Source organism: Gasterosteus aculeatus, chromosome 13 (genome assembly GCF_964276395.1).
Source record: "Gasterosteus aculeatus chromosome 13, fGasAcu3.hap1.1, whole genome shotgun sequence".
NCBI classification, from domain to species: domain Eukaryota; kingdom Metazoa; phylum Chordata; class Actinopteri; order Perciformes; family Gasterosteidae; genus Gasterosteus; species Gasterosteus aculeatus.
Window position 1 is genome coordinate 17,397,852 of NC_135701.1, and position 16,216 is coordinate 17,414,067.

Here is a 16,216-nt window from a genome sequence, read left to right on the forward strand (position 1 = left end):
TCTCTCCACCTCTTGCCTCCTTTAATGACTTTGTTCAGCTCATTATTGCAGTAATTACATTCCCTGACTGTTTTTTTTTTTAAGACTTCACTCGCTCTGTCATATCTTCTCACTTTACTTCACTTCACTTTGATGCTCGAGACTCTTGTGAGATTTTTCTTTCAATAAGTTCAGGTGCTTTTCCTCCAGGAAATGTGCTCTGATTTCAATAATTCCCGCTGTTGAATCAGCTCAGGTAAACGTCAGTTGAAAGGCGGCCTTGGTTCTCTTCACAGTGGATTTTAGAGCTGAACAGGAGAGGTTGTTTCTTCTGGTCCAGTTTCTAAAGGAAGACTCAACTATGTAATTGCGTGTTTGACGTCTGTCACCATCCAGAAAATACAAACTGTCTCCTCCTGTTGCTTCTTTTATCGTCTACCCACAGTCAAGTGCCAACTTATTATCTCATGAATACTCAAAGGCTACTTTACTCTGAACCTTAGCCTTTCTATTGTTGGATGCTTATAACATAAGAACTCATGTCATAGTCCCCGATGAAGGATTGGGATAAAATTTCAGAACTTTGTGGTGGAGTATATGAGCATCTATGAATCCTACTGAAATCTCTCTTTAAAGACAACAAGAGTACTGCATGTGCTTGCATATCATTTGTGTGTGTTTGTGTTTGTCGGTGTTCCCCCACATTCGATTCAAAAGTGAAATGCTGAAATAAAATATGGATGGTAAACAACATCTACATTTCTATTCTTCTGGCAGTGAATGTGATCCGCTGTGGGCTCCACACGTCCCTCGCTAAGCTTTGCTTATCCTGGCATCACTACGCAAGACCCAAATTAACACTCTGTAACACACTATAACGCTCTGCAAAGCAACAACGGCTGGAATACTTGATTAGTGGAAGATTCATTCCTGGTGACTGCGTTTGTTTTTTATGTGACGTCGCTTATGATAAATAACTTAAATATATAAGTTTATGCCATTTTTTGTTGGGACTGTTGAAGGCTTGGCTACAATTACCAAAATCCTTTTAAAAAATCACAACACGTATGCTCAGCTGTCAAGTCATCCAGGGATGGGGGTTTTATTCATACATGGGACTAATTTCAACTGACTTTCACGTTCATGAGAAGCACTTTCAAAGAGTTGCAAAGCTCATAAAAATGTGTGAGAACATACTCCTTAAACAGCAGATTGTTATGATGAATCACGTAACTGTAAGAGCGTTGACACATTCTCTTCACAGCATGCAATGAAAGGCTTTGGAATTAAGTTAAAAGAGCAATACTGCTACAGTTGCCAATTTGCCTCCTGACTGCAGATTGCGGGTAGATTCAAGTCCACCTTTTCCACAGGCGTGCAGCTGGAAAAGGAGCAGGTGTTTTAAAGTACCCATTTGTGCCACTGAGAGCTGCGTCCTCAGATGGCCATATGATGGGTTTACACAAGGAATTAATTTGAGCCGCAATTACAGCCTCTGGGTAGTGGCAAATTTGTGGTGAGTGGGGAAGGAAGGAGCCCACCACCCGGCTATAGTCCCCAATAAGGTGAAGGCTTCTAACTCAGTAATGACTGACGTTCACGCTCAATTATCTTCATCCCAAAGCTCCCAATCTGTTGCTCCGACCCCCCAATAACCTAATCTCAAACTCCTCGCAAGACAGGCGCCACACGCCACGTCTGCTGTGGCCGGCCTGCTCCGTCTCTATGGTCCTGTTCTGTCTCCGCTCTCATGGAACAAGATTAAAGTCAAAGCATTAGTTTGTATTTGGTGAATTTGGGAATTAGCTTTCCTTGTTGAGTAGGATGACACCCTTCTCATTTCGTCCTTTAAATATGAATATATTGTATATTAGCATAAAGAGTGGAAGATGCTGACCTAGCGCCATGTTTAACCATGTTAAATCCGTAAGCTGAATTTGGTTGTAGGCAAATTTAATTATCTTCACTGCTTACATGCTGCTCAAGACAGCAAAGTTTCCCTATCCATGGAAAACACCACTACAATCTTGGTGGTGGAATTACCAAAGTTTCAGTTCAGGGAGACAGGACATAGTCTCCCTTGAAGCCCTATTTGATGATTTAATTGTAGTGTCATATAGTGAGAAAAACCGACCCGTAGCTGCTGGCTCCTTCAAAGCTGTTCTTGATAATAGCAGCACTTACATGCTTGCCAGTTTATAACAGAGAGGGTATTATGGTGAGGGGGTCTCGTCGCTGATCGATTTGTTTTAGGGGAGTCCAATGGATTTAATGAATAAGGAGCCGAAGGATTTATTACTGGATTTTCCAGCAAGCCTTTGTGTAATGCGAATGCTGCATCTCATCTGCGGATCCACGTTCAAAACTGTGGCCGTGTGTGGATATATTTACTACTGGGCTATTTTTAGAAATAGCAGTTTGTGCTGAAGTGCTTAAACGCCGTGCGATAGTGCAAGTCAAGCAGCCAGTTATGCGCCGTGGCTTCTGCACATGGACCATGAGACAGTTTCCCTTAGATTAATTAATTATTTAATTCTGAAGAGTAGCGCGATTTAAGACCAATCCTTTCTTTTAAAAGAAATATCCTCTGTTTGATCAGTGATCACCCCCCCCCCCCCCTCTTCACTCATTAGGAGTCATCCACCAAGGACTTTCCTGCCCCTTAAGTTGTACTTTAAGTGTCTGTTACATAACGTTCCGACTAAGTATGCCGTTCCGGTATGTAATTGAGGATGGGGTTAAACGTGCGGACCGTGGCTGTGTTCTTATCCCACGTGAAGCAGCCCATTAGCAAACATCTGCTGAAATGGACCTTAGAAAAACAGGGCTGTCATGGCGTCAGAGGGGAATTCTTCTGAGGCCCCTCCCTGTGCTATTTTAAGAAGGGCCAGAAGTCGACGTTTAATGATAAGCTGGGCGCGTAGCTCACATGCCTTCCATTTTATTCCATCTGCGACTCAGGAAGCCATGGCTACGTTGCCCCCTAATTCTCCCGGGGTGGGAATAATTAGACTCTGTCATCAGGTACGGCCAATCAACATGGCATGGAACCCTGTTGCTTTCGGTTATCTCAAGTAGCGGACAGCTTTGGAAATAGACAATGATTCTATTTTTGCAACTAGTCATTGCCCAGCAGTGTTGCCATTTAAAGACTAAGCTACCAGCGGATGACTAATATCCGTCTGAGACATATTCAGGCGTATTTCATGCAGAGCAATGTTTCAAAATACATTCCTGATTTGATACTGAAAAAAACTGGTAATGAGTAATAAAGTAATGAGAGAGACGATGTTCCTTTGCAGAGGTAAACTATACTCTTTACCTTACGGCGATAAAAAGGAACCTTTTCTTTCATTTACATGGACGTGGAGTTTAACTTTTAAAACACCGGCTTTTCAGCACGTAGTCCTTTGTGAGGAAGAGGGAAGGAAGAGTCGTGTCAGACGAGACTCCTCTCCAGATAAATAAATGATCAGCGCTCAACAAACATCAAAGAGAGATTGTGTGCTTCAAAGGGAATAAAGGCCTCAGCCAGGTCCTATATTGAAGAATGAATTCTGTCCATGAGCGCGCGCGCACACACACACACACACACACACACACACACACTCTGTTTCTGTAATCCGACCTGTTTAAGATTCTAATGGTTGAATCTGCATTAATCATCCCCCGCTGTGGTGTGGTGGCGAGATCAGCTGGACAATCCCCACTATGCTTTGATGTAATGTGTCTCCTGACTTATTTGCCATCTCTTGATGACCTTCTCTCTTTAACCTTTTCTTGCACATTTGTTGTACAGCCTCTAAATATTGGGCATAAGGACTCAACTCACCAGTGTTTTTAAAATGATGCCAACTGGCGTAAGTTCAACCCGGCCTGTGAAGCCCTCTAATTTTGGTCAATGTTGTAATTTGGTGTTGAGTCTTCTTAACCAATATTTGATTGATTAAATTATAACTGACGCACCTTGAACTTTGGGATAAAACCATGTCATGTACTTTGAGTAAAGTTTATAAAAAAGATAACATGCTAATTTTGAAATACTTTTTGCACAAGTTTCATCCAACTCGGGGTCATAAACCACAAAAGAAGCATATGTTGCTTGTAACTTTTGTATTTCTGTTTTAACCTTTCGGCTTCTTCTCTCTTGTCATTTGCTTACTTTTCTCCTCTCTCCCAGCTCCCTCTTCTTGCTGTCTCCTCCTTCTGCTTCTGTTAGAGTGGGGGATGTCTTTTTTCTAACACCTCTCAGCCTACTAATCTACTAGGTCTGTATTTCTGTGGTATTTCCAACTCCATTTGTTATTCTGCTGTCAACCCCCTTGATATCACGCCACCATCAGCTATGGATATCATGGTGTGAGTGACACACATTGTAGCTTGCAACTGTTAATCTAGAATTCATGATTGTTTATGAGTGTATGTGTGCGTGTGTGTGTGTGTGTGTGTGTGTGTGTGTGTGTGTGTGTGTGTGTGGCACCAAGCCGGGTGTCCGTATGGGTGGCATGTGTTGAATTCATGCCTGCAACAGTGCTTGTGTGTCAGATCGCGTTGTGGCTTCGTGCATGACCATATCCAATGACAGTGCCATTCCTCCACGCTGGCTATACATGTTCATTTGTAAGGGTGACATCATGCACCTTCTGCCTTCTGGGTGCCCCAAAAACAAGACTCTTTGTTTTTGTGATTGTGCACTGTGCTGTTTCACTCCCCTTTGTTGTAATTGGTGAATCACGTTTCCATTTTGCTGCACTTGTTCTACAGCAGAACGGTTTCGAATTGCAATTGTGGTGCCAGGATTGTCTTAATCACAAGAAAGGCCTGAACCTAAGCAAATACATCAAATACATCATTTGCATCCAGCCGAGCATCCTCTTTAATGTTTTTGCAATGACGAGCTTGGAGTATCAGAGACTTCCCCATGTACTTGTCCTTTGTGGGGAGAATTTGAGCTTGTCTCTTCTGCGTATTGGCCCAAGAAAGCAAGAAATCAGCCAACTTAATTGCTTCATTTCACTCATCACGATCATTATATAAAGCTTGGGCTGTGTGTCAAACCATCAATGTCCCAACTGGACCCATAAGTAAGTTTTGTATTTGACTTTGAACTTGTATATAAGTTGATCCTCCCCCCCATGTTGGGTCATGGTGTCAATAATGACCTGGTGCCCCCTCCAACCTCCAACCTCCCCCTCCTCTTCTCCCTTCCCTACACGGAAGATTTGTACAACTGCGTCTCAACACTGGACATGGAGGACTATGACGTTCGCTCGGCCGCCAGCATCCTGGCCTCGGTGAAAGAGCAGGAGGAGCGTTTCGAGCAGCTGACCCGAGCCCTCGAGGAGGAGCGTCGCAACGTCACGCTGCAGCTGGAGCGCTCCGCCGCTCCTCCCAACCCGCCTACCATCCAGCCGCCGGCGTGGCAGCAGGTGGTGATGCAGGTAAATGATGCCAGCATATTTGGCCGACTCCCCGTCTCCCGTCATTTTTCAACCGACTTGTGTCGGCCATCGCTGGCAACCGCTGTAAAGCGACAACCCTCCCGCCTTCCCCCCCGTCCCTCCATCCGTTCCAAGATCATCACGCCGTCCTGTCTGCTCACAGTCATCGCCTTTTTACCATCGGTGGGGCTCAACGGTCTCTCTGTTCCACTTTTCTGTGAGTTGGTAAACGTGTTCCCTTTGTCTGAACCCACTGTCGTGGATTGTGAATTAATAATTTCTGCGGTGACTCATCTCTTAAAGCGAGTTGATGAGATTCAACCTCTCGTTCTGTTTTTCTTTCGTCTCATCCTTTTATGGCACAGTTTACCATTCAATCCTCCTCCTTCTGCCCACTGGTCTTTGATATTGCCATTTGGTGCTGCTGATGGGATGTGGCATGTTGCTCAGCTCTGGCCAGTGTCTGTTAGAATCTCTGCCAAGGCTCCTGCCAATGCCGGCTTCTTCTGCAGGAGAAGGAAGATGTAGAAATGAGACTAAGAATGTCAGCAATCACAGCAACCGATTCACACGAGAAAGAAGGAAACTCTCCAAGGCTTTGCACATGTTTTACTAACCTGAATTTGAAAGCACAGTTTGGCGATGCTGCACCTGTAGGACCAGGCTACATCACCTTTAATCACAGCGAAGAAGGCAGTCTCATGTATTATTGATATAGCAAGACCAGCAGAGATTAAACTTTACCTGCGGTTGTATTTGCCTGCATTCAAATTTTGTCCCCCGTTGTGTCAGCGTACTTATGTAAAGTGCTTGCTGCCAATCTGGCCTCATGAAGGGATAATGAGGATGCAGGGAAGGTATGCCAGGTTAAAGTAAACTCCTCATCCCCTCGCCCACCACAAGGGGTAATCTGCCACTTTTCTACACAACTCTGGAGAAAAAAAGGAAAGTAGACAAGCCGCCGTGGCCTCCCTACAATCAAGCTCCCAGAAAAAGGAGGTGAAGGATACAAAAGCGGATTTGAAGTAGTATAACCGTGGAATTACAACTCTGTCACATGATGCCATTGGGCCCCAGAGAATAGAAATCGGAAAGAGACGTATATACATGTATATGTTTTTAAAGAAAATTGAATTCCCATAGCGAACACTTGACTATCCCTTGACAATGTCAAGTAGTTTGAGAAGAAATTAAATTGACTCAATTAACTAACCAAACATCATTCTGTCAGTCTCACAAACAGAACGTGTGGTATTAAGTCTCTCTTGTGACTCACTCACGGATCACATAACATAACCCACACACTCCTTTCAGGCTGCACGATAGACTCAAATGGATTGTGGATCAGCATCACAGGGCTTGGATTCACGACCCAAGGGTCAGACTCAATGAGGCCTGCCATTATTTAAAGTCAGAAAAGGAAAAGTGGACCATGATTGATTGAATGATAAACCACTAATCTAAAGAGTGCTTTGCTCCAAGGTGCTCATTTTTTCAACAGATTGGGTCCTTACACTTTAATCTATTGTCATTTATATTTCTCAACTCGGGCGCCCCGGAGAGTCAGAGCAGACCGAGTGGGCAGCAAATAAACAAGCTGTCTTTAGTTCAGATTGACGCAGACTTTACTTTACACGTATCAGCGCATCACTTTATGATTGGTCTCTCTGAAACTCTAAACTACTCGTTTCTTTCATCCAGCCTCCAGACACAGTTTCTTGAGTTTAACAATTCAGGCCCTTCTGTCCAGACCAGCCTGGACGCGGGGTGATGCATGGGCCTGGCACGCAGCCCAATGACGCAAATAAATCATTTATTGATGGTGTGACATTATTATATGGGAATATAGCAGTCATTTCCGCCTCAAATACAAAGTCAGAAGATTTGTAGCTTTCCGAGTTGAGTTTGGTGATAAATCTTCTGGCTAATGTTCATGTGAACGTTCAATTTGTTGCATAACAGGAAGTTTTCTGCCAATCAAACTGCGCGGCACCAAGAATGGCAAATGGGGGTCGGTCTTCCACTTTGGTCCAAACTGAAAGATGAAATATGGGGAAATCTCAGCAAATACTGGATGCTGTCATGCTATATTGAATTTGTTCTATGGCATGGTTATTCAAAAAATCATGAAGATTATATTTGCATCAGTCTTTAAGCTTTACGTTGTGTTTAGTGACAAGTTATTGTACGGTAGTATGCTAAAACACTAAAACTATGAAAGGGGAATTCATGGGCACATTGCCATGCTGGAATTAGCGGCCAATTTAAAGCATCACTGGGCCTCATAAAATGCCACAGTAGTGTTCCTGGAGACTGTGAACCGTTATGGTTGAAGCTTTTCAAGAGTTCCATGTGGTCTTTGGCTTAAAAAGCCACCTATTCACTGTTGTATGATGTATAATTGTGTTTACGGTCCCAAATCCAGATAAATCACTTTGTGACATGAACATGTGTCACCTTGTTTAAGTTCACACTACTAAATAATATTGTGGCTCAACGTATTTCAAACATAATTTCATGATTTTTGATATGATGTTAACACAAGGTACATAAAGGTAAATAACCACAAACCGCTTTGTATTGGAACAGTAAGTGCAGGAGAGGTTCATGTAAACAGCACTGCCCTACTTTCTAAAACCTTATTAACTCAATTCTGACCCTCATTCGCTCAGATATTACACTATATGAATTGCGGCCATGGCCGAGAATCAGAGTGGTTGTATTGCGCCGTCCTGTGACAAACAACACTGTCAGACACTGCATTAGCTTTTCTGATGAAATTATCTGTAGAGATTCAGTGACACGGACTGAGGCTCCTTTCAATCTGCATCTCCGACAGCCCCAACATGCTCACGTGCTAAGATCATTCCCTTTCTCAATTCGATATTGTGTTTTCCTGTTTTTTGCCTGAAGGAACCATCTCAAAGAGTTTCTGAAAGGTCAAATGGTGACATGGAGGCAGACAGCACTTTGAGGGAGAAAGTGACCTGGTTTCGTACAAACCAGACACCTAATCTGTCTACCAGCGGCCCGGCACGTGCGCAGATTCCATCTTTTGGTGCCTAAAATCATCCGGCCGTGATCACAAGCCAACCCTGGGTAATCTATCTTACTCTGGGTATTATTATATGTTGCTGTTTGGTATTCAGATGCTATTCAGCGGGCTCCTAGCATTTCGGAGGCACATTATACCCCGGTGCAAATGTTGTGGGAAGTTTTTCAAAGGCTTGTGAGGTTTAGAGAGAGGGAACAGTGCAGCCTTTGATCTGTGCTGCTGTCTGTGGTGCAGAGGCACAGGCAACGGCCCTGCGATGGCACCACAGCCCTCTACCAACAATCGCTCCAACCGCCCTCCACCCGCTTTCATCCCCACAGACCCCCCCACCACCCACCACCCACCCCTCCAGCCCTTTCACGGCACAATGGAAACAAAGGGCCCGAGGGCGCTATAGCGACAGAAGATCTATCCCTCCAGTTCGGGGGGCCCTGTACCCTCGTAAATCACCTGCTTAACAATGAGGCTTAGTTAACCCCATTCCCTCCTCGATCTTCGCCTGTCTCCATCCCTCGCCGTGCCATCAGGAAGCTCCTCTCCTCCCGTGAACACCCTAATTACCTCGGTGAGAAAATGTCGCCTTTGTTTGTTTTTGTATGCAACATAATTCCCGTACCCTCCCACAGCACTTTCCTCGATGTAGATCAGCCTGCAAAAAAAACGTCCCCTTTACAAGCTCATTTGTTGGTGCTCGTTTTCCCTGTTTCCCTATGGAGGACCTAATCATGCTGCATCAGTTTAAAGGTTACTTGGTCCTATTAGGAGTGTTGTGCTATAAAACATTTTAAATAATGCAATTTATCAAAGATTTTATGGCTGGTTGTTTGTCACAATACTGACTTTTTTTCCAACTGACTTGAGGCACTTTCACAGCTTTCTTCCATGATGTTTAGTGGGACTTTATTTCAATGCTTTACATCTTTGGCTGAAGTATCATTTTTACTTCTTTGTCCTCGTCCTTGTCCTGTGCCTGGTTACGCGTCTGAATTGATGTTGAACTAATATTACACAACTGGCAACAACGTGACACTACTTTTCAGTGTCATCACTAGTAGAACTCGTCTTTATGTAATTATTATTTTATTACTTTTCCTTCACTATGAAAATAAAAACCTGCCAATATTTCTGCTCTCATTTGTGGGGGTGGTGGTGATTTCCAGTCTTTTCTTTCCTGTGTGACCCCCTGATTACTTATAATCATAACCAATAATTTGTGTTATTATTTTATGACCGTAAAAGCCCTGTGCAGATGCAGACGCCCCGGGGTTTTGTTGGAGAAATGGATTCTTTAACAATCGTGGGCATGTCAAGGTCTCTAAAGGCAATGCAATCCATTTACAAATCTAATAAATGTTTTAAACATTTAAAGGGCTAACCCAACTTGCTTATTCCCGCCACGTTGGTTAAATTTGAACAGAGCTGCCATTTATGTTCTAAGTTATCTTTTATTCACTCCACTTCAACATTAGGAGTGAAGATTGAGGCGATGGCCCATGAATCACACGGCTAAGGTGGGAGTGAGTCTCAGCCTGGTACAGGGTCTAACGTGGCAGGACAGGAATTTTTACTCAAGGTTGGGGTTGTGCAGACAAACAGAGTAATAGGGTTATGGTGACATGAGGGGGGGGGGTTAGCAGCAAAGCCTTTTGTACTGTGAGCTATTTATATTCCTTTGGGGTTGCTCGAACCTCCATCCTTCAAATCAGACCCAACGCTATTGGACTTAATGCCCGTCCTGGTGCACCTCCCTGCCATTTGATCACAATCCATTAAACCATTATGCGCACTAAAAGCACTAAGAGGGGTATCACAACACTGCTCTCGTTTCCTTTACCAGACACTCTCTCTATGTACTCGCATAGGTGAACAGGGAGCCTCCTTACCATCGAAGGGCACATCCCCGGTTTAGAAGTTTCAAGAAAACTGACCGAGGTAGTTTGAATAGACCGCTTACTTGCTAAGTTGGGAGACTGAATTACAGCCCATGTGTTTAAAATACAGACCCTCACCTTCACAGAGCCACCAAAGGAATGTGACCTCACCCTCCCCAGTGTCCAGCAGGATAACCAAACAGGGCTTGGTGCCCTTTCAACTGACAACAAAACTAGATTGAGAACAGATTGTGGAGGATGGCTGGAGGTGCTCTTCAAAGCCTTGATTTAATTATCCGCATAAGTTTAACATGCCGGTGCGACAATTTTACGACTTGACGTACAAGCACGTAAATGCTCATCAAATGAGGCAACAGCGTCAACGCTGAGCCTTGTTTTGGGAGGTGTGCAGGAGTAAATTCAGACTTTGTCGGACACAACATTGCTTGAGACTACAAATGGCAAAAGGTGCTGAATGCTTCTTTTTCGATTCCCCCACCCAGTGTGTTCCTAAATAAAGGTTACTGCAACGTGGTGCTCTCTGCAGCATAAACTGCACAACCGTGTTCCCAGATTGTTTGATTTAAAAATAGGAGCAAGTAGACGTAAGTAAAGTGTTTGGATGATAGAGCACAGTTCCTTCCAAAGCTCAAACTCTGCATCTTAAAAAAAAAAAAACACCGCTATGGCAGGCAGATCAGGTTGTAATAGTCCCCTCAAGACCCACACTGACCCCACTGTAGATACTAAGTTGACGGAATCATCATGACGTCACCCCTTGGTTTGTGGAGGACGTTTTGAAGAATCGAGTTGGCCGACATTACGCTTTGTGGTGTATTTTAAAACGGACCATGATTTACCAAATGAACGTTGAAACTAGCGGTTGAGACCATAACATTTTGAACAATGCAGTGTTTACTGAGATGATAAATCAAGTAAGCTGTAGGGTGATTTTTATCTTGGACGTCCATAAAATCAGATTTACTTTAACAGCCGGAGGAGTCGCCCTCTGCCGGTGAGTAGAGAGAATGCGAGTTCTAAGACCGGAAACACCCACACATCTACTGGCTTTGCACTGTGGGTGAGTGCTGATTTCACGCTTCCCTGTCGGGCAGACTGTAAAAATTCGCACACCGTTGCAGTTTTGTATCACTAAGTTGCCCACACACTCTGTCAAAAGATCATGTAAATTGGTGTAAAAAACGGTGATTGAACTGGAGTGTCTCGGAGTAGTTCTCTCAGAGAGTGTTTGTAATGGCAGGGATGTGCGAAAGGGAGGACTCTGTCCTCTCAAGCTAAAAAATGTGAATATATACCCGGCACATATATGTGTGTGTATATGTATAAAAAAACTTTTTTAGGTTGAATCTCAATTAAAAACTCATCCTTTTGGTCTTCAGATGTTTTGATTGACAAACCGGCTGTAATAACTCAATGTAATGTAATGTAATGTAATTTCTTGCATGCCAGGCTTAGACTGAATACGATGCAGTTGTTTGTCACTCATTCAGTGTCCCAATTACGCATGAGAAGATGAAAACGGAGAAAGGCCTAATCCAGTCATAGTTGAATTAAACCTTGCTGTGCAATCACAGCATGGCATCGTGAAAACAGAAAATAGAACCTTTTGATCAGAAGTAATGTTATTTAAACAGCTGTATGCCCCTTAATGAAGGGGAAATTGCATTTTGCAGGACAAAAGCCCCCCAATACAATTGGACTCCAAGCCTTTGCATTTTGGAAGGGGAAAATAAAATAAAACATGACAGTAAGAGTCATTAGATGATGACTTTTTCTGCAAGCCGGTCCATTGTGACAATGAACAGTAGATCATCCTGATGCTGGAGATTTTCACACATTTATTTATTGTTTTTTTTAAGGCCCACGTCCCGCTCAGGCTGTGATCGACTTACAGAATTTAGAGCTGCAAAGTCAAATGCCCTTTTTTTATGCATTCTTAGTGGACCTGCTTTATAATATTTCTCAGAACTCACTGTCTTCTCGTTTGAAGCACTTTTCCATTGAGATTCCATTAAAGTCTCTTTTTAAAACTGCAGATTAAAAAAACACTATTTTGTTTTAATACTGAAATACCACACATACACCGCAGACTTTCTTCTGCCTAGGCTTTTGCTCCTCTGTCTTTCTCTGTTTCTTCTACACATCTGGCATCTTGAGTGGAAGTGAAAAACACGATTTTAGCAGATGCAGCTTCATTGAGGTTTCTGGCTGTCAAAGCACACCTTGCTGCTAAAAATTAACCTTGCTACCATCTGTTTAACCCGGTACGTCGTGACAGAGTTGAGCAGACTTCAGGAGCTTTGATTACGACTCCTGGATTATTCATACACGTTGTACATTTATGTTACAAGGCCCGTCTATCCTCAAGAGAATAAAGCTTTTTCATCTGACAGGAACTGGGATTCACAGACCTGGGATTTCAAACTCATTTTGAAAGGAAATATTGATGATACTTTGTGGGGTATTTAGTTTAACAGTCCTGTCTATTTTGACTTTATATTATAACTACTGTCAAACGGAATCACAGGAAATGTTCCGTCCCGCTCTGGGTGAGTTGTAAACACTTTGGTGATGCTTCAACCTGCAGTCCAGCAGGATCATACCATGGAAACCAAACCATTGTCATTCCCGCCAGCCTCTGCTATACTTTGTTTTTAATGGTAAATTGTAATATATTAACATGCTAAACCAGAAAGGTATCAAGGGAAACCGTGCAGTCACAAAATAGTTTTATTATTGCATTGTAATTAAGTAATAAAGCATTAAATAATGCAAACGCTCAGTACAGCCTCAGTGTTATGTGACTGAAATTTGGCAGATGTACCATCAAACAATAAACACGACATAAAACTATGAATTGGTCCCAGACAAAAACACGCATAGACTGAGGAAATTACGACTACTGCTTCTAATCTGCTCCCATGAGAATACCAAAGCACTTAATGGATTTGTAAACAGGGCCATCAAACTCACTCAATGGTTTAGTGTCTTAAATGGAAAGTGATATTGCAAATAACATTAGAGAAAGTAATGCTCCGCACATTGAGTTGTAAACCTTTTTGGACGAAATGTTTGTTGCATGAATTGTTAATGGTATTGTTGAAAAGTAAATAGTAGATCTAATGGTGCAGGGTGGGCAAGTTCTTTCATTAAGAACAAATGGAGCAGTGACATTCAGGGGGACGAAATACCAGGCTTGTGGAATGCGAAACCTCAGCCGTTTGGGATTTCTCCTTTTTCTGTTTTTTCTTTCTTTTAAGTCGAGTCATTCGTGCCTCTTTTTCTTTTTCTGTCAGTCCGAACGTCTCTCGAAGTCGTCCATAGTTAGGCCTCCATCTGCGTTAGTGGATTAGCATTCCTTGACAGTCTCGGTCACAGTCATAGATATTTGAATGTGAATTCTTCCACGTACGTCCCACCTCCCCCTTATATCGAGTGCAGAGGGAGCCACGGGACAAAGGGGCGGATAAAAGGGGCTGTGTGTGTGTAGGGTGTAAAAATGTGCAGAGTATTGGGTGCCTTTCCCTCAAAAGGGCCAACTTTTGTTTGTGTGTGAACCCGTCCCCCCCCACGTCCCCCCTACCTCCCACCTCCCTTTCTTTTTCCTCGTCTCTCTCTATCTGTCTATGCCAACAAGGGGGAGGGGTCGGTGGATTGACGGACGCAGCTGGAGTGCATAGAGGGAGCTGGTCCCACCCCAACTGAAGATGCCAGACATAGACCCAATGAGAGAGAGAGAGAGAGAGAGAGAGAGAGAGAGAGAGAGAGAGAGAGAGAGAGAGAGAGAGAGAGGAGAAGAGGTTTGAGGTATAGAGAGATAGAGGAGAGAGCTTCTACACTTCCATCTCCTGCTGCCTGTCTGGGAACCCTTCTTTCTATACCCCTCCTCCCCGCCTCCCCCCCATCCTGCCCTCAGCCCCAGAGGTTTTTGTTCCCTCTGGCTAACTCTTTTTGTTGAGTTAGTGTGTGTGCGTGCAAACGTGAACACATTTTGGGTGAACTCCAGTCCCATTCTCGGATCTCTGCTTTCGTTAGCGAGGGGTCATTCTGCTGGGAGCAACGGCCGCCTTTGCCCCCCATCCCCTCCTCCCCATCTCTTTCCATTCCCTACATATGTACAGCATTTCTGGAAAAGAGAAAGCTGGGTTTCTTTTTTCAGCTGTGTAAAACCAGTCTAAGAAAAAGGCACTGGATTACACTGGATGTAAGGTGATTTTACCTTCAAAATAAAAGCATGACTGCTTCTAAAAAAAAAAAAACATTCGGCGTTCATGCTCACGTTCGTCGACCATTCTGTTTTCATATGCTTTCAATATGTTTCACTCAAGATACTTAGTGCCCTTTAGACTATTTAAACTGTACATGGTATAGGACTATGTGTTACCCGTAGACCTCCATTATGGCCAATACCATTATGCAACTGTTTTGGGAAAATTACCTGGCTTCATGCTTGAAGTGATGAAAATAAGTTATTAATTAATCTTTATTTTTGACCTGAAAACACAACTTGCACGAGAGGCAACAGCAATTGTGTACTAAATCAAGTTCTGTAAGCCAAAACAGACCCTTTTTATATATGTGGACACGGGATGCGCCGGGCTACACCACAGTATTAACATCAGCTATAATATGATTTCCAAATCGCTGCTAGCGTATAGTGCGAAATATCGTATGCGACGTAACAACAAAAAGCCACGTGTAACGGGTGCGCCTTTGTTGTAAAAGGTGCACAGCGCCCCACTTCCGGCGTTCCCGTCGCTAACTGCGCGAGGCTCGACGCGGCTGAGCAGAGGATGGCTGCCTGCGTCTGAGCTGCTGCCTCCGCGCTCACAGGGGGGAGAACTCAACGTAAATACACCGGGAGGGAAGGGACTGTGTCCAAACACCAGGAAATAGTTGTCGCACATTTGTTTTTAATTTTTTTTTGCCTGGAACGAAAGGGGGGGATTTGTCGACCATGCCTGCTGAAGTGAAACAGGTTAGTGCGGCTCCTCTCATCGTATCTCCAGCCGCTTTGACTCTTCTGCTCTTCCTCTGAATTGTTTCTTCGTTGTTTTACGGATTTTGTTGCATTCCTCACATTTCTGTCCCTGGATCATCGCTCTTTATGTCTTTTTATTCTTTTTTTTTTTTTTTTTAACACACCAGAGCAGCTACGTTCAGACGGATCGATGTCCTTCACAACGACATGTACGCGTGAGAGTGTAACGTGCGTGTGCACGTATGGCTGTGTGCACGCGTGTATGCAATATGCATGAATGGAGGCGGCTGGAGGACATCAGAAAGGACCAGTACTTCAACCACTTAGCGACCATTGCATGCTGTAAATAGTCATGACCGTGCGATACGTGTAGTGGTGGTCCTGTGTGTGTGTGTGTGTGTGTGTGTGTGTGTGTGTGTGTGTGTGTTGGGGGTGGGGGGGGGGCTTGTCTTGCAGGGTGGCAGTGCTTTGACTTATGAGTTCCCTGACACACTGATTGGGATCAGACGTGTAAGTTCCACCTATAGAGTGTCTGCTGTGATCACTGGACAAGCGGTGGACTATTGAAAGTTCGTCGCCACGATTTATAGCCTCTGGGCTGTCGGTGGTGGACGTGTGAGAGACATGGCATTAAAGTCCTGTTTTTCTCTTTCACTCGCACACAGATTCTGCAGGAATGTGCTTTTGTTAGCTCCTGTGAGTGTGCCACTGTGTCGGTGTGGGTAAGTGTGTGTGTGCGTACCAGACCATGATGTGCATATATTATTGGAAGTGTTTCCTGTGTTTGAAGCGCATCCACCAGGCAGCCCACACCATCACAGCGCTGTTTTCCCCGCCGAGCTTGGCAGCGCTCAGAAGTTTTAAAAAA

At 43.9% G+C, this 16,216-nt stretch overlaps 1 protein-coding gene across 36 annotated transcripts in view; it reads left to right on the top strand.

The window, feature by feature from the left end:
- Positions 1-16,216, top strand: part of arvcfb (ARVCF delta catenin family member b) — a 157,485-nt gene that overhangs the window by 59,667 nt on the left and 81,602 nt on the right. For 10 of the 36 annotated variants that reach the window (XM_040196569.2, XM_078087568.1, XM_040196570.2 and 7 more), the window contains exons 4-5: positions 4,160-4,247; positions 5,200-5,420. The exons of 10 other annotated variants lie outside the window; for them this stretch is intronic. In XM_040196569.2, the coding sequence (XP_040052503.1) occupies positions 5,229-5,420 (192 nt within the window). In that variant the 5' untranslated portion in view covers positions 4,160-4,247; positions 5,200-5,228. Of the gene's footprint in view, positions 1-4,159; positions 4,248-5,199; positions 5,421-15,106; positions 15,346-15,515; positions 15,558-16,013; positions 16,071-16,216 lie in introns of those variants that run through there. 16 more of the 36 variants (XM_078087562.1, XM_078087563.1, XM_040196566.2 and 13 more) reach the window with 6 other exon arrangements.